Source organism: Sinocyclocheilus rhinocerous, unplaced genomic scaffold (genome assembly GCF_001515625.1).
Source record: "Sinocyclocheilus rhinocerous isolate Xijiao unplaced genomic scaffold, SAMN03320098_v1.1 scaffold907, whole genome shotgun sequence".
Lineage (NCBI taxonomy): Eukaryota > Metazoa > Chordata > Actinopteri > Cypriniformes > Cyprinidae > Sinocyclocheilus > Sinocyclocheilus rhinocerous.
In genome coordinates, this window is record NW_015662569.1 from 461,676 (window position 1) to 488,294 (window position 26,619).

The window sequence follows — 26,619 nt, forward strand, 5'->3', positions numbered from 1 at the left end:
TGATTCTGGTAACACTTTATAATAAGGTCCAATGCATTAACATGAATTAGTTATCAAGTTAACAATGAACAACAATATTTTACAACAACAATTTAACCAATGTTAATTTATACAACCTGAAATGTATAGAATACAGTACCATTCAAAAGTTTGCGGTCAGTAAGATTTTTTAATATATATATTTTTAATATATATTTTAATATTTTTAATTAAGTATATTATGCTCAACAAGGCTGTATTTATTTAATCAAAGATACAGTAATAACAGTGTTGTAAAATATTATTACAGATTACAATAAAAAAAATGCAATTTATTTATTTCTTCAGAAATCATTCTAATATGTAGATTTACTGCTAAAGAAACATGTATTATTATAAATTCTGAAAACAGTTGTGCTGCTTCATATTTTTGTGGAAACCCTGATACTTTCTTTTTTCTTCAGGATTCTTTGATGAACAGAAAGTTCAAAAGAACAGCATTCTTTGAAATCTTTTGTAATATTCTGTAACATCAGAAATGTCTTTACTGTCACTTTTAATCATTTAAAGCATACTTGCTGAATAAAAGTATTAATTTCTTTCAAAAAATCTTACTGACTCCACATTTTTGAATGGTTATGTGTGTAGAAATCAACAAGAACCAAAATGAATAAATGCTGTGAAAGTATTGTTCATTTTTATTTGATTGCATTAAACATCGTTAACATATAGGACCTTAATGTACAGTGTTACATCAGATGTCCACGGCATGTCCCCCTTTAGATATCTAACTAAAGGTGTGTGTGAAAGACAGATGCAAGGTAGGAGGTGAAGAGATCATGAGAAACAAAAGACACAGGCATGATATTTTCCACTATCTACCAAAGCAGCTTGAGACTCGCAGAGCAAAGACAGCAGAACCTTTAAACACACATGTGAATGTTTGCACAAGAGCTTCAATTGACCCCGTCAATGCAGAACGGGTCGTACTATCAGAAAGGAGCCATCGGCGATGCACGCACGTGCACACAGCTGAGATCCGATACGCGGACGACCAGCTGTGCTCTGACAGGATGCAGAGCCGATCCAGATGTGCGGGAAACGTTGGAAATGACAACAGTGCTTTTCACAGAGCACTTGTTTTATTTTCCTCTGGATCCTCCTTGCGGTCACCCAGGATGGGCTCGGATAACTATCCGCTTCCAGCACTTGTCCAAATATGGGTCCTGCCCAACTAATGGAAACACAAATGTGCCTCCAGATCAGATACATGTGTGAGCATGTGTGTGTGATCGCGCACATCTGTCTAACAGTGCAGGCGTACTGTGCTTTGCTCCCAAAATGCCAATAATCCCAATGATAATAATCTGCATGTTTGTGTTCATGTGAACATGTGTGTTTGCTTAAGTGTTAATGATGGACAGTGAATATGACCCCAAGCTTCCAGACCGTCCTGTGACCCCCACTGCCCCGGCGTCGTTGGCCCAGCGTGCCGTCCATTGACTGGGGTTCGACTGGGAGAGGAGCCCTGGCAGGGCCACAGGATCCAACCCCCACTCATCTGAGGCCAAGGACAATGTTTGAACATCTGCCCATGGCTCTCAGGAGCGAGGGGAGGGCTTGTTATTCCCTGCAAAGGATCTCAGTTGGGCAGTGAGGGCTGGACTGGGCTAGTTTACTCTCGAATGAACTGTACGCATGTAAACTCTGTCCGATCGCGAGCGCCGGTGCGTCTGTCATCCGGACAAACGACGAGCCACAGTTGCTGACTGAGTGAATTTTGAGTGCATGTTAAAAATGAGCAATATGTTTAAGCATATGGATGTGTGAAGACTGTGCACAAAATCATCCAATCAGATTCCTCCATCTGGTGTGATTGTGAGTTTGTCATGATTGTTCTTGCATGAGTTATGTGTGTCTCCAAGGTCCAAAATTGACACTCACCAACTGACATGATGTTCTGGAACTGCAGTGTTATTGTTTAAACTGTAAGAATGATAGCCTGACCATCGCAAACATAAGAGTAGTCAATAAATAAATAAGTAAATAAATAAAAAAATGCACAACATTCAGACAATCTACTCACAGAATATCATGACTCATCTTTTTTTTTTTCCTCAGTGGAAAATGTCATATATATAATATTCCATGCCACGAAAGGAACAAAATCATGTTATTGTTTGCGCTGAGAAATAAAGACTGTGATTCTATAATATCAAATAAAACAGGTAAACAACTGCAACAAGGACATTATAAAATGTATATACTATAATATAATATAATATAATTTTATAAAAAATGTTAATGATAAATGTTTCATGGCACATGAGAAATATTTACTGCTTGTAAATATTGTCAATTCATTCACAAATGCCATTGGTGGCAAAAAAAAAAGATACTTTAAATAGGACTGTAAAATAAAATGCACCATTTTACATAAACATTACACAGGAATTACCAGTTCTTCAATTTACCATGTTCATACACTTCAGGTAAGTACCTTGTGTTACCACTCATTTGCCTGTAGGTACAAGATATTTGCCATGTATGTACCAGGGAAGTACACGTACTGTAAGATAAAGTGCTACCACTATGACTATATAACTACAATAGTTTGTTAATAAATTTGGGGTTACTTCAGGATAAATAGGACATTTTTTCCTAGTCATCTCAACGACAAAAAGTGAAGGTAAGACATTTACCTGAATTCACCCCTATAAATGCTTTATTACTGTATACTTATTATAAAATGTCACAAAAAATAACACTCTCTATCTCTATGAACATGTGTGTTTATTATAAGTGTGTAAGTATGTGTTAGGGAATGTTTGTACATGTGTGTATGTTTGTAGATCTTACCTTCTTTTTGTCCCTCATGGAGCCTTTCCCTCTCACCATGATCTTACATCCTGTCTCTGCCTCCAGCTGTTTGGCTGTGAGCCCCCGCGGGCCCAAGATCCGGCCCACAAAATTAAACTGCAACACACAAACACACACATCTCACTCACTGCATCTGCGTCTGGATGGAGCAGTGTAATACATACACTTTAGCATTTGACTAGTCACAGTTTGCATCAACAATACTATAAAATGTACATTTCATGTTACTTTCGAATTTCTTCACTATAGTGTAAAGTATCAGGTTGTTATGTAGCATTATTATGCAGGGGGCATTACACATAATATTCTTATGTTTGAAGTTATTAATAATGTAATTCCTAATTCCTAACACACGCACGCACGCACACACACACACACACACACACACACACACACACTCCTACACACTCCTACATTGGCTCCTGGATGCTTATCACACTCAGTACAAGAATTATAATGACCATTTTTAAGCCCTTCTTAGTCTTGCACCACAATATTTAGTTGATCTGAATCATGCTCATTCTCTGCTTTCTACTCTTAGGCCTTCTGGAGACTTCTGGAGTTTATTAACACTCTCTGAAAAAGGTACAAAAGCTGTCATTGGGGCTGTAACAAAACTTACTAAAATGTACCATTTAGGTACTAATATGTATACTTTAGGTAGTAATATATACTTTTAAGGTACTAATATGCTCCTTTTTTTTCCGGAGAGTGAATGTTCCTTCATTGGATGGATGGTCTTTCAGTGTCTTGACCCCTACAGTACATACTGGAAATCTCTCCCCCAGCATCTCAGTGAAACTGTATCTCAACCACCTTCAGAACGCAATTGAAAACGCATCTGTTTACTCTGGGTTATTGAAATGTTTATGCATTGTCCTTGGGTTCGTGAAAAGTGATATATATATATATATATATATATATATATAATGATGTTTTATAATAATATAATAGTTTTTTATATAGAATATATTTTAAATTACAATGTTTTTATGTTAGATTATTACAGACTACTATTATGATTGATTTTCATTTCAAGTAGATTTTCATGTATAGTTTTGTATTTTCTGGGAGTGTTAAATTCAAAGTTTGCCAAGCTTAATTTAGTGCTTCATCAAAAATCACTTCATTATTGCACATTAATCATCTCTCACTTCTGAGACCGTAAATTCTGATATGGCTGCAGGCCAATACTGTGTCTGCACTGAATATATGTACATAAAACGCAATGTTTTGCGTTAATTTCTAACCCTGGCTAAGTTCAAAAGTGATCACGGACATGCGAGTTAGGTGATGGAATTCAGCAGAATTGTGTGAATGAAATTCCCTGGGAGGTACTTTATTTGAGCAGGCTGCCTAAGTGTTATCGTGGAGCTCATCAGCCCGGGACTCAGACAATGTGCAGAGAGCAGCAGCCGATAGCCTCCTATATGCCCGCGCCTCCTCTAGGCCTTCACTGATAAGATAAGAGCCACCAATTGTTCACCTAATCGATCAGGTATCAGCACTGACCCGACGGCTGTCGGTCAAAGGCTCTGGCCCGGTCTGTAGTGCTAGAGAACTGACATGCAAATGTGAGTGAGTTTGTGTTACAGTTACAATAACATTGTGTTACAGAGACCGTAAATTCTGATATGGCTACAGGCCAATACTGTGTCTGCACTGAATATATGTACATAAAATGCAATGTTTTGTGTTCATTTCTAACCCTGGCTAAGTTCAAAAGTGATCACGGACATGCGAGTTAGGTGATGGAATTCAGCAGAATTGTGTGAATGAAATTCCCTGGGAGGTACTTTATTTGAGCAGGCTGCCTAAGTGTTATCGTGGAGCTCATCAGCCCGGGACTCAGACAATGTGCAGAGAGCAGCAGCCGATAGCCTCCTATATGCCTGCGCCTCCTCTAGGCCTTCACTGATAAGATAAGAGCCACCAATTGTTCACCTAATCGATCAGGTATCAGCACTGACCCGACGGCTGTCGGTCAAAGGCTCTGGCCCGGTCTGTAGTGCTAGAGAACTGACATGCAAATGTGAGTGAGTTTGTGTTACAGTTACAATAACATTGTGTTACAGTTACAATATCAGACCAACTCTGAATACACTATTATTAAAAAGTTTGGGGTCGGTTAGATTTTTTTAATATTTTTGAAATAAGTGTCACCAAGGCTGCATTTCTTTTTAAAATAAATGTAAATAAATAAAATAAATAAATGTCAAAAATACAGTAACAAGCAGTAATAATGTTAAATAACTGTTTTCAATTTGAATATATTTTCAAATGTAATTTATTCATGTGATGCAAAGCTGAATTTTCAGCATCATTACTCCAGTCGTATCACGTGACCCATCAGAAATCATTCTATGATTTGCTGCTCAAGAAAAAATTCTGATTATTATCAATGTTTAAAACAGTTGTACTGCTTAATAAGTTTGTGAAAACTGCACATTTCCCCCCCCCAGGATTCTTTGATAAATAGAAAGTTCAGAAGAACAGCATTTTTTTAAAACAGAAATATTCTGTAACACTATAAATGTCTTTATGTCACTTTTGATAGATTTAATGCTTAATTGCTGAATAAAAGTATTAATTTCTTTTAAAAAATACTGAGTGACTTTTCAAAGTAATGCATTACATATGTCAGTACATTAAGCACATTAAATAATATTAACTCTGATAATAGGGTTTAAATAAAAAAAAAAGTAACAATATTTGACCTGTTACTTCAGATTATGTAACATGCAACTCAATAACCCCAGAACACAACCCACAATTATTTCTGCATACTTCATCATCTTGTGCATTGTATGAAACTGCACAGTCATGTGATCACTATTTTTTATCTTTATTTATTTATTCTATAGATTTTAGGAAATTTGCATGTTGCATCTCTTTCTCTCCTTTAGGGAACTCCATTCTAATACAGTCAGTGTGACGTGCAGCAGCGGTTTGTTTTGGAGGCATGCAGCCTTGCGTTCTTAAAAATCCCATTTTACACTACAGGCCTCCTGCTCTAATCAATAAGCCTTCGGGGCCCGCTTTATCAATGTGTTTGGTATTCTGATGTTACGCTCTTTTCACATGACTGACTCCATGCATAATCGACTACTGGTAAAACATCGTCACTGAGTATGTTTGTGCAGTTTTTATTTTTTTATTCTGGCACCCTTCATCCCTGTCCAAGAGCCTTGCAGATATGAATGAAAAAAAAAAGCAATTAAATTTTACTTGGAGGCACAAAGCACAAGGGCGTGCATTACATTTGTATGCGTGTGTGTTCACCCTTCAAATAAAAGTTGTGTGTGTTTATTTCTGCATGTACATAAAAAAGACTGTAACTCCATCTTTTTTTAATTAATAAACCTATTAAAATATGCATATGGCACTTTTTACATGCGAATAAATCATTTTTATATTAAAGTGTCTAATGTCTAAGAACACACAGTCAAGATTAAAAGCTGTCATTTCCACTGTACATTCATGTTTGCATATATGAGTGACATGCATCCATACAGTTCTGACGCTCCTATATGCAGCGGCTTCCTACTTTCCACTACCTTGAAAAGTAAAACTTCTTCAAATATCATATATTCTAGTGTCATGAAATAAAGATCTGATCTTGATCAATCTTCTATGTGGTTTTGACCATGTGTGATGGAATTTGTATGGAATTTGGTATATAATGGTAATGTCATTTTGGAAAAAAGTGGGACAACTTTCCTGCTTTAACACTTATAAAATAAAATGTATTCATGATATGTAACTTTGCTTTTACTTCCTATTTCAGTTTGAGATGCGAAGAAATTACCATTGCCAGTCACAGAAGAGGCAATGGAAGCTGAGCCTCCTGTAAAATGAACATAATTAAAATTATCATGAATAATCACTTTACTTATTAATGTGCATGCAATGCAATTAATATATAAAATATATATATTTTTTTCTTTCATGCACAGTCAAACCCAGGTTTAAGTCACTGCACAAGTGCCAGAGAAAGTTAACAAGATCCTCTGATTAGTAAAATAACCATTTAGAATTGCTATTCAAATGATGCAATATAATTTATTTCCATCCAAAATGCTTGCACAACATGGAGAATAAATTAAATTTGCACAATATTCTCAAAAAAAAAAAAATATATATATATAATTATCAGAAGTAAACCAGTATCAGTATCACTAGTGTGTTATTAGGCCTGTTTGTGGTTAATGCAACAGGTAAAGAGAGACTTTAGTTAAAATATCAGTTTTAAAACACTGAATTTCAGGGCCACATGTAAATATGCCATAACAAGGATGTATTACAAGATGATACACTCCTTGCAGGTTACTTGATATTTATATACATATGAGCCTGCCTGGAAAACACCCTTAGAGACCGGAAATAACAAGCCCTTTCAGAAACCAAGCCAGCGCAAAGGTCATGTATGTTCAGAGCCGCTGTCGCTACGTGATGGAAAACTGCTCGGTATACCAAATCAAAGTCTTTTCTTCAGGCCTGCACAGGCGAATTTCCAAGGTGCCCTTGAGAATGAGTAATCAGTGCAAGGGACTCCAGAAGGAACGGCTTCACTCCGAAAGCAGCAGGCGCAAATTATACATCCGCGGTCTCCCTGCTGTATTCACACATCTGCCGGGATTACACACACAGCTCTCCGAAGCGGCTCACAGACGGTCGGATGACCTCCGCTCTCCGTCTGGATTATGTGACGCTGGGGCCTGGTGAGAGCACTTGAAAACAGACACATACGGACGGACCTGAATAAACTCGCTTTTACTCAGCTGTTGGGTTTCAGAGATGCTGGCGAGTATCCCCTGATGGGAAAAAATCTGCTGCAATGTCCTTCACATATAGTGATTTGAGCTTGGACTGCATATGAATCTATAAAATCTCATAAAACTTAGCCAACATCTCTAATCTTTTAAACTTTTAATGATGAATCCAATGGGTTCATTAGTGGATACCCATCAAAGTCAATATATCATCTAATTCTGAAGCTATTCAGAAAGATGACATTAAACAGTATCCGCATCACATTTAATTGTTGACACAATGACATATATTGAAATGTAATAGTATCCACCCACTTTTTCACTGGTATTTAATATCTTGGTTCCGGGAATATTTAATGTTTTTATAAAATGTAAAAAAAAAACTAAAAAAAAAACTACAAAAGTGACTCATTCCATAAAGCACTGTAAATTACATAATTAAATCAGAAATTAATACTTTTATTCAGCAAGGATGCTGTATATGTTATTTATTCCTGTAATGGCAAAGCTGAATTTTCAGCAACCACGAAAACATTTATTATTATTATTATTATTAATTTTTTTTTTTTTGTCGAAACCATGACACACTACCATTCAAAAGTTTTGGGTAACATAAAAAAAATAAGAACACATTTAAAAATTGTTATTTCAAATAAATGCTGTTCTTTTGAACTTTCTATGCATCAAAGTATCCTGAAATAAATGTATCATGCTTGTCACAAAATAAATAAATAAATAAAGCAGCACAAACGTTTTCTATGCTGATAATAATCAAAAATCTTTCTTGAGCAGCAAATCAGCATATTAGAATGATTCTTGAAGGATCATGTGACACTGAAGACTGGAGTAATGATGCTGAAAATTCAGCATTACATCAGAAGAATAAATTACATTTTAACATATATTCAAATAGAAAAAAGTTTTAAAAAGTTTTAAATTTTAAATTGAAATAATATTTCACAATATATAATAATTTTTGTATCAAATAAATGCAGCCTTGGTGAGCATAAGAGATTTCATAAAAAAAAAAAAATTATAAAATCTTTTAAATGGTAGTTTTGCATTCATAAGTTCAAATACACCCTCCAGAATCTACAAAATGTTCATGGAATTCCGCAATTAACATTTTTTTTAAAATATAAAATTTAAACATCAATTAAATATGTTTCAGGTTTATATGTTATCAATTCAAGATGAATGGGATTTTGCCTGGAACCCTTTTTGTGCTCTATATTCAGTGAGAAATAATGTAATAAAGTAAGATGGACCAGAAATTTATTCAACTGGATTTGACTGAAGAGGGTGAAAAGGGTGTTGATTTTAATGTTATTTTCTCAAAAAAGAAATTGTTTCAGGGGCAAAAAAAGTACATTTCAATATGAAATGCACTGATGAATCATCCCGAATAAGATCAGGGACATTTCTTAAGAAAGTAAATGGTGTCAATTTGGATGTCATGTTGACTGTAGGATGCTTTGAGAACAAACATTTGACATTTGAGAACAAACATTTGATTCTGAAACCTTAAACTCCCATTTCACAAACATTGCTGCTGTATATCCCATCAGTCTGTCTCCCAAAAAAAGACAAAAAAACAGGAAGTGAAGCCGCCACATACAGACTCTACATCTTCTCAAGCACAGCGCACACCAAAAGTGTAAGTGACGGCAGCGTCTCGCCTACCTGAATGGATGCAACACTTCCCCACCTCTCAACTCACCGGCTGTCATCCGAAGCTCTCCTATCAAATGCACACAATCTCACTCTCTTGTACCTGCGCCTTTTGTGTGGGCCTGCTCCTGCTGTGCGTCTCACAAAGCTCCTTTGATGCTTTGATGAATGTCTGCATGCAAGTGTGTGAAGAGGGCTGTGCGAGTGTCTAGGTGTGTTCTTGTAGAGACTGACGAGAAGATAAGATGAATTAAATTTTCATCTTCCTCGCTGTCAGGTGATGTCAGGGCAATGGATGGAGGCCGATGCGCGTAACATTTGTTTGCGTGAATAGGTTAGCGTGAGATGTGTCTTTTTGTGTGGGAGGTGCTGTCGGGGTGATGCTGTACAGAAGTGAAGACACATAGGCCAGTGTGAACTAGCTAAAGCATATCAGTGGGAACTCTTAAAAATAAAGGCTAAAATGTTAAAATGTTCTTCACATGAAGAAAAAACATGGCTCCTTTGAGGACTGTGCACTGAAAGGTACTTTGAGGAACCCATAATGATTCTTCTCTCTTAGAAATAACAACGTGATCTCATGATAATTCGTATGTATTTGACGTAAAATGTGGTTCTACAAAATGTACATTTACTTACTTTTTTACAGGCACTAAAATGTACAATACTGACGTATTTACAGCATCTAATGCCCGGTTCAGACTACACGATTTTAGCCCGATTTTGCCACGATTTGCTTGACGTAGGGTGTCGTGGGGATTCGTAAACGACAATGTGCTTCGGGACGCAAGATTCCATCGTTTCAGCTCGTGTAGTGTGTCATAGTGGACGACAACCGATTCTGCGTCTGCAATGCTTCACGACATCACGACAGAAAAACTAGCATGTTTAATTTTTTTCCGTCGTCCACGACGAGTTCTGTCACATTGGTGACGTTGACCAATAGCAGCACAGAAGCTCTTTCATACACAGGTTTCAAACATGGCAAAACGAAAGAGAAGAGTTGTGGCAACAGTACTCCTGCCTGTATGATGTGTCATCGAGGGACTACCACGACAGAACAAAGAAAGAATATGCTGGCGAACTATAGCGGAAGTGCTATAGAAGTCAGTCGCTAGTTCCGCCTTCTCGATGACATCACGCACGTCGTTAAAGACGGCACGCGATGAATGGTCGGGAAGCAACGTGTAGTCTGACATGTTTCTTGTCCACGACACGACAAGATTTTAGGAGTCAAAATCGTGTAATCTGACACAGTGACTATCGTGACCGACAAAAATATAATGTAGTCTGAACCCGGCATTACACTTCAACAGCATCAAATCATTATTACTAATGTAGGTTTATTACATTTAATAATTATCGATTGGAGACATGAAAACAATTCACTTCTTACTCCTAATATTTTACTTGTACATGTCCATTTAACATAAACGTAGATTTAGATTACATTCAAACATTTGGCAGATGTGTGCAGCTCTGTTATGTTACACAAAATTAAAAGAAATGTTCTGCTTCTTTCAGATGCAAGCTATAACAACACAACAAATTAGGCTGTCCTAAGTAACGAAAAATACTAAAATAGAATAATACAAATCAATAGAACAAAAATATGAGAATAATACTCATTATTAATAGTTGAATTTTTATCATATTTTTCCCTTAAATAATCTTGCAGGTGTGATTAGGCTCCAATACTTTGCACCTCTGATATAAACCAAGAATTTACCATCAATGTCCAGAGCAGCTACAGAGCAGCTGGACAGTTTAGAAGAATTTAGCACGCACAGACTGTCAGACAGGAAAAACGTATTATTGCTCATTTAAAATAATTCTTGCAGTGATTGTAGAATGTATCTCCAAAAACAATACTTGTACTGCACAGGTAGTCTTTGGACAGGGCAATCAGTGCTTGAGATTAAGCCAATGAGCTGGGAAATACAGTCACCTTTTCAAGACTTTTCTACCGTTATCATGAGCATCATCTTTCTGACCACTCTACAGGCGACACTGTTAAGAGTGTCTGGCTGGCTAGACAGTCTCTCAGACACTAATCACTAATGATGATGATAATGGAGTAGTAATTTGGTAGGATGCAGGTTTCTACGTGTTCTCTGTCCTGAATCATGTTCCCTCATTTCCTCAGTAAACCTTCTAAACTGCAACACAAACCCAAAAACTGCACAAATATACACACAAGGATTAGCATACCCAACCGGGACATCCGCTTCTAAGGTAACCAGACCTGATGGGGCCAGAGACAGAGAACATCAAACAATCACAATCGGGAGGACTCGTCTTAGTACATAGCTCAATCAGAAGGAGGCAGACAGAAATGCCAACGATAGTTCTACAGACAGTGACCTTTAGCCTCAACCCCATGACCTACTGTTCCGTTTAGGAGATTAGGAGAAGCGGTGAGATATCAGATCACAACACAACGTGACTGGGGTTAAGGGGTGTTTGGGAGATTAATGGTTAGAGATTTTAATACAAAAGGGTGAAGGTTTGGTCCTAAACAGAGATGACCCAGAATTTGAATCCTGCGTGAGTAGGGTTCTTAGTTTGAGGGAAAAAATCCTTGAAACTACTGTATTTTAAGGGGCACTATGGAAAAATGTACTGGATAACCATACATGTCCAAATTAAGCATGTCTAATTAGTGATGCAAAGGATATAGCAATAAATATGTAAGTGCAGATACCAATAGATGATAATGTAATGTTTATTCTAAGTGCACACCACAGTTACAGTATGTTCTGTAAACATACTCTACAGTTCAAACATTTGGGGTCAAGCAAGTTTATGTTTTTGATTTTTATATTTTTGAATTTAAAATAACTGTTCTCTATTTGAATACATTTTAAATGTAATTTATTTCTGTGAAGGAAATGTGAAATTTCTAGCAGTCTTCAGTGTCACATTATTCTTTTTTTCATGAATAGAAAGTTCAAACGAACATCATTTATTTGTATAGAAGTCTTTTGTAACAAAAGTCTTTACTGTCACATGTGATCAATTAAATATGCCCTTGCTGAAAAAAAAAGCATGAAGAAAAGAAAAGGTAGTGTTATTGTGGACTGTCAGATGGATTTTGATTGTTTTTGTCATAATTGTGGACTCCACTATTCTTGGAGTTAAAGTCATTTTTAAAATGTAGTGGTTATATGTATTGTTCTTAGTGTGAACAGGCTTTAAACTGATAACTGAATAGCTAGTCCATTCTCCAAGTCTGCTCTCTAAATACAGTCTAGATTTAAAATTAAATTTCAATTGGGATGAGCAAGTCACTTAAAAGTTAATACGAGTTCTGTCACATTGGTGACGTTGACCAATAGCAGCACAGAAGCTCTTTCATACACAGGTTTCAAACATGGCAAAACGAAAGAGAAGAGTTGTGGCAACAGTACTCCTGCCTGTATGATGTGTCATCGAGGGACTACCACGACAGAACAAAGAAAGAAAAATGCTGGCGAACTATATATTGGAAGCGCTTCAGCAATGTTTACACTCTTGTTTTCGGAAGTCAGTCGCTAGTTCCGCCTTCTCGATGACATCACGCACGTCGTTAAAGACGGCACGCGATGAATGGTCGGGAAGCAACGTGTAGTCTGACATGTTTCTTGTCCACGATACGACAAGATTTTAGGAGTCAAAATCGTGTAATCTGACACAGTGACTAACGTGACCAACAAAAATATTGTGTAGTCTGAACCCGGCATAAACGTACAAATACTAACGTATTTTCAGCATTTAAACGTACAAAACTGACGTATTGACGACATCTAAAAATGAATCGTTATGAAATTGCGGCATTCATTTTATTATTGTTTTTTAGTTGTCATATCAATGACATTATGTTTTCAATTGCATTATTAAATTGTTTACTCGTTTACTTAATGTGAAATAACATTTTGTTCTGTTCTGTTAGATTTCTGTTGCCAGCTCGTTTCCAAGAATAGGCCTACATAATGTTTAACAAGACTTCGCTTTAAACCCTTAAAATAAAAAAAAAATTCTGCAATCGTTTAACCATTCATGTAATATTTACTTTGTTTGCCATGGGCCTTCACAGACTGGCGTTTTCTCTGACATGCTGTGTGACTGACAATAGAACCATAAAATACAACAAAAACGCAACATAATTACGAAATGAAACAATTTTATTCGTGCACTGTAATCTAAATCTTCAGAATCCATACGACTGCGAGGAACAGAACCAAATTCAAGCCTTTATTCTTCGATCTTCATTCTTCATCTCGAGCAGCGAGTCCAGCCAGCGACCGTAAGCATCAAAGCCCACGCTGACTGACGCGTTCTTTACAAATTCAAATGTTGCCGCTTCAAGCAACAGGTTTTACGGCAGGATAATCGAACGCTCATTGGCTCTCGCCTGCATTCGTCACAGATTGCGACATGTCGTGTTTCTGGTGAGGTGTGTTTGAATGATGCGCGCGCGCCTTCACGGAGTGGATCGGCAAAATAATCTGGATAATATTTTCAGCGATTAACAACAAATATTCTGCTCTCCACCTCACAAACCTACTGTATTCCGCCAGAGAGGACTGCGGCTGCAACGAATCGTCATTTGGATTACTTTTGGTACTGCTTTTGACATTTTTGCAATAAATAAATGATTGTAATTGCATTTACCTGTCTGTCATGTTTTTCTTATACTGTACAGAAATAGTTATGTTTCGTTTTAGAGGTAGGAGTGGGATTAGCGACTATAAAAATATTTTTAGTGTTATATTGTTACTAAAATGGCTATTTTCCTGTATATTTCGGTCAATTGCATTTTATATCCTTTTATATTCGCTATAAAATGGGTAGGTTTAGGTTTGGGGGTAGGTTAAGGGCTCTAAAAATCTAAATCGCTTATTGATAAAATGATAAAAAAAGCATTGATACGAATATATTAATGATATAAAACATACATAAATATTTTACGTTTTTTAGCTAAAAATACGTAGTGATTTGTACGTTTTAAACGTTGAAATACGTCTACATTGTATGTTTTAGCATCAATAAAGTGCTTGAAAATGTTACGTATTAATACCTACGTATAAACAATGAGACCAGGCTGGAAATAAAGGTTTAAAGGATTTTTTTTTTTTTGAAGGTTTAAAAGGTGATTGAAGAACCTTTTTTGAAGAACCTTCAAAGAACCTTTCAGTGAAAAGTTCTTAAAAGAACCAACATTTTATTCATCTAAAGAACCTTTTTCCACTATAAAGAACCTTTTGTCCATTGGAAAGGTTTTATGGATGTTTCAGGTTCTTCATGGAACCATGCCAATAAAGAATCTTTATTTTTAAGAGCGTTCTATGGTATCACTGTGAAAACCCCCTTTTGGAGACTTTATCTTTAAAATATTATTGTACACTCAAAGTTCTTTTTTGGCATTAATGGTTTCATGAAGAACCTTCAACATCTTCATTGCACAAAAGGTTCTTTATAACGGAAAAAGGTTCCTTAGATCATTAAAATGGTTCTTTTAAGAACAGTTCACTGAAAGGTTCTCTTGGGAACCCAAAATGTTTCTTCAGTGGCATCGCTGTGAAAACCCCCTTCTGGAGGCTTTATCTGTGCATGGTGTCCATTAAACCATTTCTGTGGGTCTGTTGAGTGTTCAGGGTGGCAGCTGCGTCCTCAGTTGGGTCTCGGTCAAAATTCTCTTCCTTTCTAAATCCCACATAACCCTTCTCAGCACATGCTGGACCACAGGACCGAAGACAGTTTGTATGGTGACCATCTTGGTAAAGCGAAATGCTGTACACTTATGACAGGAACAGTCTGTCTTGGGTTAAAGAGAGTAAGTCTACCCAACTGGCATTCCTTCATGTTTGAATTGTGACCAATCACAATGAGTTTTAGTGAATAACAGCTTAGATTTTGGTCTGTTCCTCACACAAATGTATCATATGACTTCAGAAGACGTAGAATATAGCGTAGAGTCATATGGGATAATTTTATGATACTTCCATGCTGCTTATTTCTTCTTTCTGATGTTTCAGAGAGCCAGGTTATCGTATGCTTTCATGGAATGAAACTTCTTAAAAATATTTTCTTTTGTGTTTCACTGAAGAAAAAAAAGTCAGTTTTGGAACAATATGAGGATAAATAAATGGTGACTTAAAGGGATAGCTCACCCAAAAATAAAATTCTGTTATAATTTACTTCTGCTCATTTTGTTCCAAACCCACTTTTGTACAAAAAATATTATAATGAAACCACCAAAGACCCTTCCAACAAAACTTTGATTGTTCAAAAAGTTTCTGAAGAGATCTCAACAATCTCTCAAACTGTGCTCATATTTACTGCAATTAAAAGACAGATTTCAATATGAACTCCAACATGCGCCATGCACCATGCGATCCAAATTCATTTGACAGCTCTATGTTCTGTCAACAGTTTCATTCATTTTATGTCTACTGAAGAAAACAGAAACATCTGTGACAAAGTTGACACTTGAAACTGAGAACTCCATGAAGTCTCCACTAGATTCAGTTACAGCCCAAACCACAACAGCAGACCAAAATCCACACCATTTCTAAACTTAAAACTTTATAAGCTGACTGAATGTTTCAAGCCATTCATAAATTTAAACATGACTGGTAGCCATAATAATATCACCGGGCCTTTTCCACACTAAAAATTCCCTTTATCTGGAAGTGTGTGAAAAAGCAATGGCTAAAGACAGCTTGACTTATCTGCCTCATCGTCGTACACCTTACCTCAGCTCTTTAGTGCTTCGGCACCCAAAACAAAAGCCACATAAAAAAGCACTGGGCTTTAATGGAATCTCTAATATCTGCTGTTCAAGGCTGGGGCCTATTTACTCATTCTGCACAGTGGAGATTAAGTGTGTTTTCCATCAACTACAATAAAACAGGCAGCGGGGACGTAATTAGGGCCGTTTAAGACAGAGCGCATGCGAGTCTGCCAGAGACTGGGAGTGATGGCATTATCTTATGAAGATAAACGAGTCGGCTCTGGTAATAGGCAAATTAAAAAATCTGTCATCATTTTCTCACCGAAATGTCATTACAAATCCGTATGACTTTTTTCCTTCTTCTGCAGAACACAAAAGCTAGTAGTTCTTTTCCATGTAATTACAATGAACGAAGCATTCAAGCTTTAAAAAAGGATGGAAAAGCACCATAAATGTATCATTTAAATAGTTCATATGACTAGTGGGCTATTTGCCAAGTCTTCGGAAACCACACGATAGCTTTTCTTACAAGTTAAGAAAGAGGCTTGAGAACGAAACCAAAGAAAGAGACTTAAGTAAAAGAAAGAGAGACTCTCTAAAAAAAGAGACTTAAAAATAGAAAGAAGTAAAATAAATCTCTTTCCTGATTTTTATGTCTTCTGGGATTTATTGATTATGAAATATTACAAAATATATATCAGTGATTCCTAACCAGGGGTATGTGTCTCTCCGAAAGAGTTTACTATTTTCAAATATATAAAGCAAAAGTAATTAAATAATATTAGTACTAGATCAAGAGTGGATTAAAAGTGTTTAAAGAAAAAATAAAACCTAGCAAAAATCTATTTTAATACACATGTCAAGTTCTTACTGTTTGTATTCATGTTGGTGCCATACTGTATGTTTTTGAAAAATCATGTGGAATGTGGAAAAAAATATGTTGCAACCATCAATAAACAATTTGTTAAAAAATAGATACAATTAATTTATATTAATTTTAAAAAAATGTAACTGCTTTTTTTTCATCCAGCAACAACAAAAAAAGTATACGCGAAATTACTCAATAAATTAATAATTTAAAAAAAAATCAATGAGGCTTTTTTCATTATTATTTCAGGACAACTGTAACATCCTCAATTTAAAGTAGTAAAATAAAAATTCAAAAAAATTCAAAGTTCATCAAAGAAACTGTGTAATTCAATGAATTTTAAGTATGAATTTGATGTATTTTTTTTGTGAATTACTGAATAAATATGTGGGTACATAAAGACTAATCTTTTACACTTACAGTTGTGGTCAAAATGTTACATACACTTTGCAGCATCTGCAAAATGTTAATTATTTTGCCAAAATAAAAGGGATCCTACAAAATGCTATTATTTTTTATTTAGTACTGACCTGAATAAGATATTTCACATAAAAGATGTTTACATATTTTGAAATCCATCTTTTCACACTGAGGACAACTGAGGGACTCATACGCAACTATTACAAAAAGTTCAAACGCTCACTGATGCTCCAGAATGAAAAAAATGATGCATTAAGAGCCTGGAGGTGAAATATTTTGAACAGAATGAAGATGAGTGCATTTTTCATATTTTGCCTAAATATCTTATATATATTTTTTTCATTAAGTTCTGCCCTTTCAGAAGCTACAGAAGATACCTACATGTTTCCCAGATTTCAAATTCAAATTCAAAAGGTTTTCACCTCCAGGCTCTTAATACATCGTGTTTTCGTCTGGAGCATCAGTGACCGTTTGAAATTTTTGTAATAATTGCATTTAAGTATCTCAGTTGTCCTCGGTGTGAAAAGATGGATCTCAAAATCACAGTCATTGTTGGAAAGTGTTCAAATACACAAAAGATGCTGGAAAACCAAAGAATTTGTGGGTCCTGAAGGATTTTTCTGAAGAACAGCAGGCAGTTTAACTGTTCAGGACAAACAAGGGACTCATGAACAACTATCACAAAAAAAACAAACAGACGTGGATCATCCAGGTAACAAAACAGTATTAAGAATCAAGCATATGTAAACATTTGAACGGGGTAATTTTTTATAAATTCAACTATTTTTTTTTTCTTGTGGACTATATGTCAACATCTTGAAATATCTTATTCAGGTCAGAACTAAATAAAAAATAACATGCATTTTGTATGATCTCTCTTATTTTGGTAAAATAATTACACTCTAAAAAATGCTGGGTTAAATATAACCCATCGCTGGGTTAAAAAGGGACAAACCCAGCTATTGGGTTGTTTTGACCCAGCGGTTGGGTTCAAAACATCTCAACCGCTGGGTCAAAACAACGCAATAGCTGGGTCAAAAGAACCCAATAGCTGGGTTTGTCCCTTTTTAACCCAGCGCTGGGTTATATTTAACCCAGCATTTTTTAGAGTGTAACATTTTTCAGATACTGCAAAGTGTATGTAAACTTTTGACCACAACTGTATAACAGTTAATCCTATTTTCTTCTCATTACCTGTCACAAAGCACTTACAAATGCAGTTATAAAACAGTTAAAAAGACAAGTTACAACATAGTTGTACAACTTAGCCTAATTTTAATGTACACTCTAAAAAATGCTGGGTTAAATACAACCCAGTGCTGGGTAAAATAGGGACAAACCCAGCAATTGGGCTGTTTTGACCCAGCGGTTGGGTGAAATGTTTAACCCAACCTTCTGGGTAATAACCCAACCACTGGGTCAAAACAACCCGATTGCTGGGTTTGTCCCTATTTTACCCAGCACTGGATTGTATTTAACCCAGCATTTTTTAGAGTGTAATGGGACACTAAGTTACAACTTAACCCAATATAAAGTACTTTTTGCACTGCATCATTAAACGTAACTCTACATACAAGCTAAATATTTCTGGACACCTCTGACCCTGAGTAATGATTGGAATAAAACAGCAGAATTGTAATCAATAGACTCACATTTTACCTGTTATTTAGACATACACAATGAGTAACTTACACTGCATTCAAGGTATTTTATCAGTTCTTGCTTTCCCTGAGAATAGAACCTATGACTTTGGCATTGTTAGTATATGTTCAACTGTTTTAGCTACAGGAAATCCTGATAAGTTACAAACTAACTAGCAGTTACTAGGAATCTAGTGTGGACTTTATGTTCCAATTTATGTAAGAACTTAGGAACGACTGATGCAACCCTACCCTGCAGTGATGAAATAATATGGAAACCTTTCCTATGTTTTATAGACTAATAATCTTACATACTGTGTGTAACAGGTGTTTTTGTGGAAGCAGTCCTCTGATGGTTGTCTCTGTAAATTATTGTACATTTCTTAAACGCTCCACCTGGGTTTCATTTATAAATAAATTTGCCGTTAGGTCTTTCTCTGAAAGGTTTCTACATGATTGGCCCAGAACTGTCAAAACATAAAAAGACAAACAAGTTCAGGTGTCTCATAAAAGCAACTTGATGAGACTGTTTTTCCTCACAGTATTAACCCTGTAAAGTATCATATTTTATACATCAGATTTTTATGGCTCATATATAATGGTATAGTGAGAATATGGAGCTCAAAACTAAGAAGAAGAGAAGGAACACCTCAGTTTTATTCAGAGGCCCAAACTGAGTAAAATATGAAATTTGGTGCTGTTGCTGATATTTATATGGCCAGAAATGAAGATGAAACTCCGATAGCTTGTATTTCAATGAGCTCTTTATAACAGTATAGCAAACTACTTAAATAAAATCCATATTAATATCAGTTGTCTCTCTATATCTCCCAACAATATGTCTTTGTAAGATGATATTTAAATGCTAAGTTTTATAGTCAAATCTCTGTATTGTGGGGCCAAAAAAATACAGCAATGCGATACAATGATGATCGAGAGATGAACAAATAAACATTCCATAAACATATAATTCCATAAACATATCATATTTGATACTTATAAAATAAAAGTATGAACAATCAAGTCAAATCTTGAAAATCTTCATCTTATATTATATATTGAAATAATATTAACAACATATTAACAACATAAAAGTAGTGGCTTGTGTATAGTTTTTCCTCAAAGTTATGATCATGTTGATAATTTAGAGGCCTTAGAAAGTTTTTGCATATCAAATATGATATTCTAGGTTTTATAGGGTTAATTGTTTAAAAAAGGAATCATCATTATAATGTCCAGTTTAATAATTAATAATGCCAATACTAAATTATATGTAGTATATAATATGAGTTGGAATGAGTATGGAATATATTTGTGGTTTGTTGGGAAACACTGACACAGTATATCATAATATATCTTAATATACTAATGACATATTGTAATTGCAGTGGTGTCTGTCTGGACTCTCACTGATATGGACTGATGTTCAGGTGTCCATGGCGGCCCTACAGCCATCAGGAGTGACAGCCGGAGTGGAAGGAACCGAGGCGCCCGGCAGGGGTAAAACAGAGGGCTGTGGTGGTGTTGCGAGCGCTCATCATATCCTAATGAACCCTAATTAACCTTCATTAGCCGCGAGGTGATCCGGAACGCCACAGCACCTCTCCCCTGTGTGCGTGTTATTGTTTATTATCACCAGAGTAATGAGAAGACTCACACACCAACCACTGGGCCTCACCTCACCTCACCGTGGGCAGAGCCGTGAGCGTGTATGGGAGTGCTTTTATGTGGAGGACAGCAGAAAAGATTTTAGCCTGGTTTAAAGGGTTCTGTAGGTGCTGGAATCTATAACCTTATTCCATTAAACGTTCGGCCTTATTGAGTTCATATCAGAACCTCACTGCCCACTTTCATCAGGCAGCCAGAATCAGAACAAATACACACTAGGGGTTATATATTTACTAGGACAGGGATTCAGTTTGATCCGATATTTGGCAAAATTCAGTTTGATTTGATTATCTGTGTACGATTAATAATTATTTTCAAATGCTCATGCTGAGGACAACTGAGAGTAGGTGAAAATTTTTCGTTTGGATTAGAAATACGTATTATGATAGAAATAAGTATTATGAGTATTATGATAATCAAGCCATTATATAAAAAAGTTAATTGAGTAATATACGTAATTATTAACAGGATTCACACATTTTAAACACACATGAAACTTTTTTATGAAACATTTTGGCCAATTTTTTGATAAGTACCAATGCAAAAGGCTTGCAAGCAATTGTCCCCCAATACCCCCAATACCCCAGTTAACGTCCAGTAGTTTTGCTTTCATTAAGCCCTCATTCAGTTCTGAGTTATGGGTCCATCCCATCAGACCCATTTAATTAAAACAATGACACATGGACAGAGGAAGAGCTGGCGGCCAGATCTCCTGCATGACAGGACAATCACGGATACACACATGTGATGAACACATCACCCTTTAGATCCGTATATATGCAGCCGCAAGAACATGCTCATAAAAACTTACTCTCACTGGCTGAACACAACAGTCTTCCTGAAATAGCAGTGTCTCAGTGTGGAACAGCGCTGGTCGAGAAAAGTAAAACTATAATGTATTGTTAAACACCCAGAGGACATGTAGAAGCAGACAAACGTCAAAAACTGCCATGAAAGTAAATTCATAGACAATATCTTGGGATTTTAGCCATAACAGGAAGAAAAATCACAAATAACATCACTTGAACATCTCAGTTGTTTCTCCTAGACAGTCATTAGGATCAATGAACAGCAAATGAAGAAAAGTCTCGCAGTACAAAACGACCGCAGTACTTTCACACGTGCTCTCTAGACTTTCAGATGAGATCTTAATGTTTCAAACAAGATTTCATAAGTTAGATTTAAAAAATGTGATTTAAAAATAAACAAACAGTTCCAATTATATTCGTCTTCTTTATCTGAGCTGAAAGATTAACATTAATTTATAGCTCTATACTGTATGTCAACAGGTTTCTTATTTGTGCCTGTTTTTAATTTACATTTAAGAGATTTGTAAAACATGTCAGAAAAAAAAATACTCTGAGCAATAACATTTTCATCTGGAATACACTTCACTTCCTATCCAAACTCCTCTTCATATTTATTAATATTAATATATTTTTCAGACAACAGACACTCATTCAAACACCATGTGCATATTTAATGACTCCAAAAATACTGGACACTTACAGTAAGTCACAATAAAGTTTAACATTAAATTTATGTAAATATCAAACTTAATGGCATTTAGTTTTAGAAAAATATAGGCTACACTAGCCTTCAAAAGTTTTTTTTAAGTAATTAATACTTTTATTCAGTGGTGTATAAAGTACCTGAAAGCCATACTCAAGTAAAAGTAAATATATCTTACCAGAAAAATTCAGTAAGTAAACACCGTCCATTGCTCATAGACACAAAACTGTGTTGTGATCTTTGGAACTATTTTCGTTGGCAAAATTGAGCAAAAACAAGCAATATTATGTCTAAAATGTAAGTCACTTATTGCTTTAATGAACTTGTATAAAATTATTATTAAATGTGTTCATGCTGATATTTGCAGAAACTGATATCTGCAGAAAAACGGTACTCTTTGTGTGATATAGATTAAGTTAACTATATTAAATTATATAAATATAAAAAGCATACAGAAGCATTTTTGCCGTCTACAATTTAGAATGCCTTGAATTTTGAGTTTTAATAGATTAATAAATCACGTGCGTGCACTCTCTGTGATATACTTGATAATGTCAGATCGTACATCATTACGACACTTACCATATTATCGCAGACGATGCTGTATCGTACGCCCCAGGCTCAACTTGAGTGGAAAATTATTCATCTGCGGTTGTGCGCACAGCCGCACACTTTTTTGCACATGAGCAAAGGTGTTTTTAGGAGTCTAACTGGCAAACGCCAGACCACTGATTCGTCAAACCTGCTTTCCTGCAGTACGTGTTCTTCTGACTTCTGACTATTTTGTAGTAAGTGACGAATATGCTTCGGGGAAATGTATTGGAGTAAAAGTATACATTTTAATTAGGAAAAGTAGTGGAGTAAAAGTAAAAGTTGTCTGAAATATAAAAACTCAAGTAAAGTACAGATACTCCCAAAAATACTTAAGAACTGTCAGATACTCCCAAAAATACTTAAGTACTGTAACGAAGTATTATTACTTCGTTACAATACACCACTGCTTTTATTCAGCAAGAATGCAATTAATTGATGAAAAGTGGCAGTAAAGACATCTAAAATGTTATAAAAGATTTCTATTTCAAATGAACGCTGTTCTTTTGAACTTTCTATTCATCAAAGATCCTGAAAAATGTCCAAAAAAATTAAGAAAAAAAATCTACAAAATATTAATTAGCAAAACTGTTTTCAACATTTATAATAATAGGAAATCACCAAAATCAGTATATTAAAATTAATTCTGAAGGATCATGTGACATTGAAGACTGGAGTAATGATGCTGTAAATTCAGCATCACAGGAATAAATTACATATTACAAAATATTAAAATAAAAAAAACATCTCGGTTACGTATGGTAACTTTCTTTCCCTGATGGAGGGAATGCAGACGTTGTATCGAAGTTCCGACACTAGGGGTTGCACTTGGGAACCCAGACACCTCTGACATCACTGAAAAAATGCCAATGATATTGGTGAGCAAAATTTGCATAGCTGGCCACACCCCAGACATCCGGGTATAAATGGGCCAGCGTGGCATTTGCTCACTCGTTTTGTTCTGAGCAGTCAAGAAGCGTCTCAACCCACTCAGAAGCAGTTCAGAGTTGTGGCATATGGGACACAACATCTCCATTCCCTCCATCAGGGAACGAGGGTATCTCCATTCCCTCCATCAGGGAACGAGGGTTACCATACGTAACTGAGACGTTCCCTTGCAGTCGGTCATTTCGATGTTGTGTTGAAGTTCCGACACTAGGGGTCCCTATACTAAATGCCACAGCTTCTGAACTGCGTTACGAGTCCATGGGGGCGCAGATGTTGACAAGCCCAGCATGCCACGACCAAATGCACCTCTCCTCCTCGTAACCTTCCAACGCCCGAGACTTATGACCTCACTCGCCAACATCCCGGGAGAGCCGCCAAATAAGGCAGAGGTCACCTCCAGCTGGAGCCTTTTCTCATTTTGAGAAAAACAAGAAAAATGATGGTTGAGAAGTCCTGGTTGTAACGTTGGGGAAGCGTTTGTTTCCCTAAGTGAGGAAAGAACACTACGGAGACCACATCCTACCCGAAGGGAAAGTATCATATGGAGATATGTCCTATGGACTCACTAAAAGGGAGTTCTATATAGGGCAGATTTCTGTGGTGGGCTCCACATAAGGGGACAACTACCAAGCACAGAAACAAGCAACAGACTGACTGTCTGTCTAGGGGAAACACTGAATCCTATTCAGAACAGAGCAGTGGACTAATACACATATGGGGCCCGTCAAAGGGAGCCACAACATATGGAGCACTAATCCATTATGAGAGTTCATTTGAGGGATACTAACTCGTAATGGATTCTTGTAGCGAGTGCCTCCGCTAAACTCAGCTACGTAAGGGAGTGCTTGAGTGATGGAAGGGTAGTCCAGGGTTCATAAGAAGGAACTGAACTGGACTCAATAAGCGCACATTACCACCTCAAAGAGCGGAAGGCGTTAAATGCAAGCTCTACACCCTACCAGCCATCTGAGTTTAAGAGCTAGGGTTCAAAACTCTAGATAAAACTGCTTCCATTTTCAGATTGTAGAATATGGCAAATGTATTAGGTGTAGCCCAGCCTGCATTTCTACAAATGTCCACTAATGAGGCTCCATTTGCTATAGCTGACGAAGCAGCAACGCCCCTGGTTGAGTGTGCCCTCACTTGCAGTGGACATGGTAAGCCTCTGGCCTGATAGGTCATGAGGATCGCATCCACAATCCAGTGGGAGAGCCTTTGTTTGGAGACAGCATTCCCCTTTTGCTGACCTCCGAAGCAGACAAAGAGCTGTTCAGACAGTCTGAAACTCCAAATAGATGCATAGGGCTTGCACCGGGCACAACAGAGACAGGTCAAGGTTCCCCTCCTGTGTACCACCTTATCTCTAAAAGGAGTGGTGGGAACCTTGGGCACATATCCAGGCCGGGATCTCAGGACAACATGAGAGTCTGCCGACCCGAATTCTAGGCATGATTCGTAAACAGAGAGAGCTTGGAGATCCCCCACCCTCTTGATAAAAGTGAGCACAGTCAGAAAAGGCCTTCTTCATAGTCCAGCTGACTGAAGGGGCTCAAACAGATCTCTCTGTAAGGACTAAAGGACCACTGAGAAATCCCAAGAGGGAATGAGGCACGGCCTTGGAGGATTCAACCTTCTGAGGCCTCCTAGGAATCTGATATCCAGATCATGCTTCCCCACCAGTCTGCAATCTACCTGCCATGTTGAGCCACAGGTGGCACTCATGGACCACTAATGTGGACATCGCCCTCCCCAGAGCCTGCGCCGTGACCTTCATAGCCCGTAGGGCATAGTTAGTCGCCGAACACAGTTCCTACATGCTCCAGTTGGGACCACCCTTGTGCAGACCCTGGCCTGAACACCCGCAGGACAGCTATGGTATGCAGAGCGGATGCAGCTTGTCCAGAAGCAGTATAAGCTCTCATCACATGGGATGAGGTAACTTATATGCTCTGGATGGGAGACCCGGATGGCCTCTCCAGGTGGCAGGCGTTTTGCACACAAAATGCACTGCAATCGCTCCCTCCACCTGGGGGAACCCCATGTATTCCCTCGCTGGACCGCTGTCAAGGGTGGTTAGAGCAGAGGAACCAGTGTATTGTGTTATGGCAGAAAGGTGCTTTCCATGATTTCATCAGTTCCTCGTGCACTTCCGGGAAGAAAGGAACTGGGGCAAAGTGTGGCTGAGTGTTGCGCTTGGTCTCCAAGAACCAATCATTCAAGCAAGAGCGCTCAGGACAGGGTGGAAGAATCCACTCCAGCTTGATGCTCTCTGCTGCCCGGCTAAGCATGGCTGCCATCTCAGCGTCAGGCTCAGACCAATGCATCAACTTCCGATCGGTCAGACCAGCCCTACGATGCTGTGATAGAAAACTCATCCTCATCGCAAGCCCCGAATGAGTGATCGAACCCGCGCTGAGGCAGGCTCTCAAGCTCACTCAGAAACTCTACTGGAGAACACGTGCAGTTGGAGGAACGAGAGGTTGGTGGGAATTCATCCGGCGAAACTGCTCCCGTAACATCTCCTTGCTTTCCTTCAGTGCACATCATCGTGGCTTCGTACCCAGAAGTAGAAGGGCCAGGATGGGAAGCAGCTGAAGTGACTTGCGGTCTTTTTAAAAAAGAATGCGAGCCTCAAGCGCAATGTGCCGATAGCCATGTCCTCACAAGAAGGACATAACCCATCCACAAACACAAATTGTGCCTGTCAAAGGGTGAGATGTACAAACCGCAACCAGAAGGACATGGATGGAAAGGCATTTTGTAAACACACACAAATCCATCCGTGAAGCTCTTTTTAGAGAAATTGCTCTTTTAACCCTTTCGCACGTGAGTTTAAAATATTCTAGCTGAGCCCCCAGCGTGAGCTATTTTAAAATGTATCGCCTTATTGTTTCCATGGCGACGCGTCATGCTTGTCATGTGACACAACACAGCCACAATAGATCTGTATGACAC

The 26,619-nt window shown here is 37.3% G+C and overlaps 1 protein-coding gene across 4 annotated transcripts in view; it reads right to left on the bottom strand.

Annotated features, from left to right (window-relative positions):
• The window catches only part of LOC107728072 (protein quaking-like), an 82,892-nt gene that overhangs the window by 44,843 nt on the left and 11,430 nt on the right, over positions 1 to 26,619 (bottom strand). For all 4 annotated transcript variants that reach the window (XM_016538139.1, XM_016538138.1, XM_016538137.1 and 1 more), the window contains exon 2: positions 2,839 to 2,955. In XM_016538139.1, coding sequence (XP_016393625.1) covers positions 2,839 to 2,955 — 117 coding nt within the window. The remainder of the gene's footprint in view (positions 1 to 2,838; positions 2,956 to 26,619) is intronic.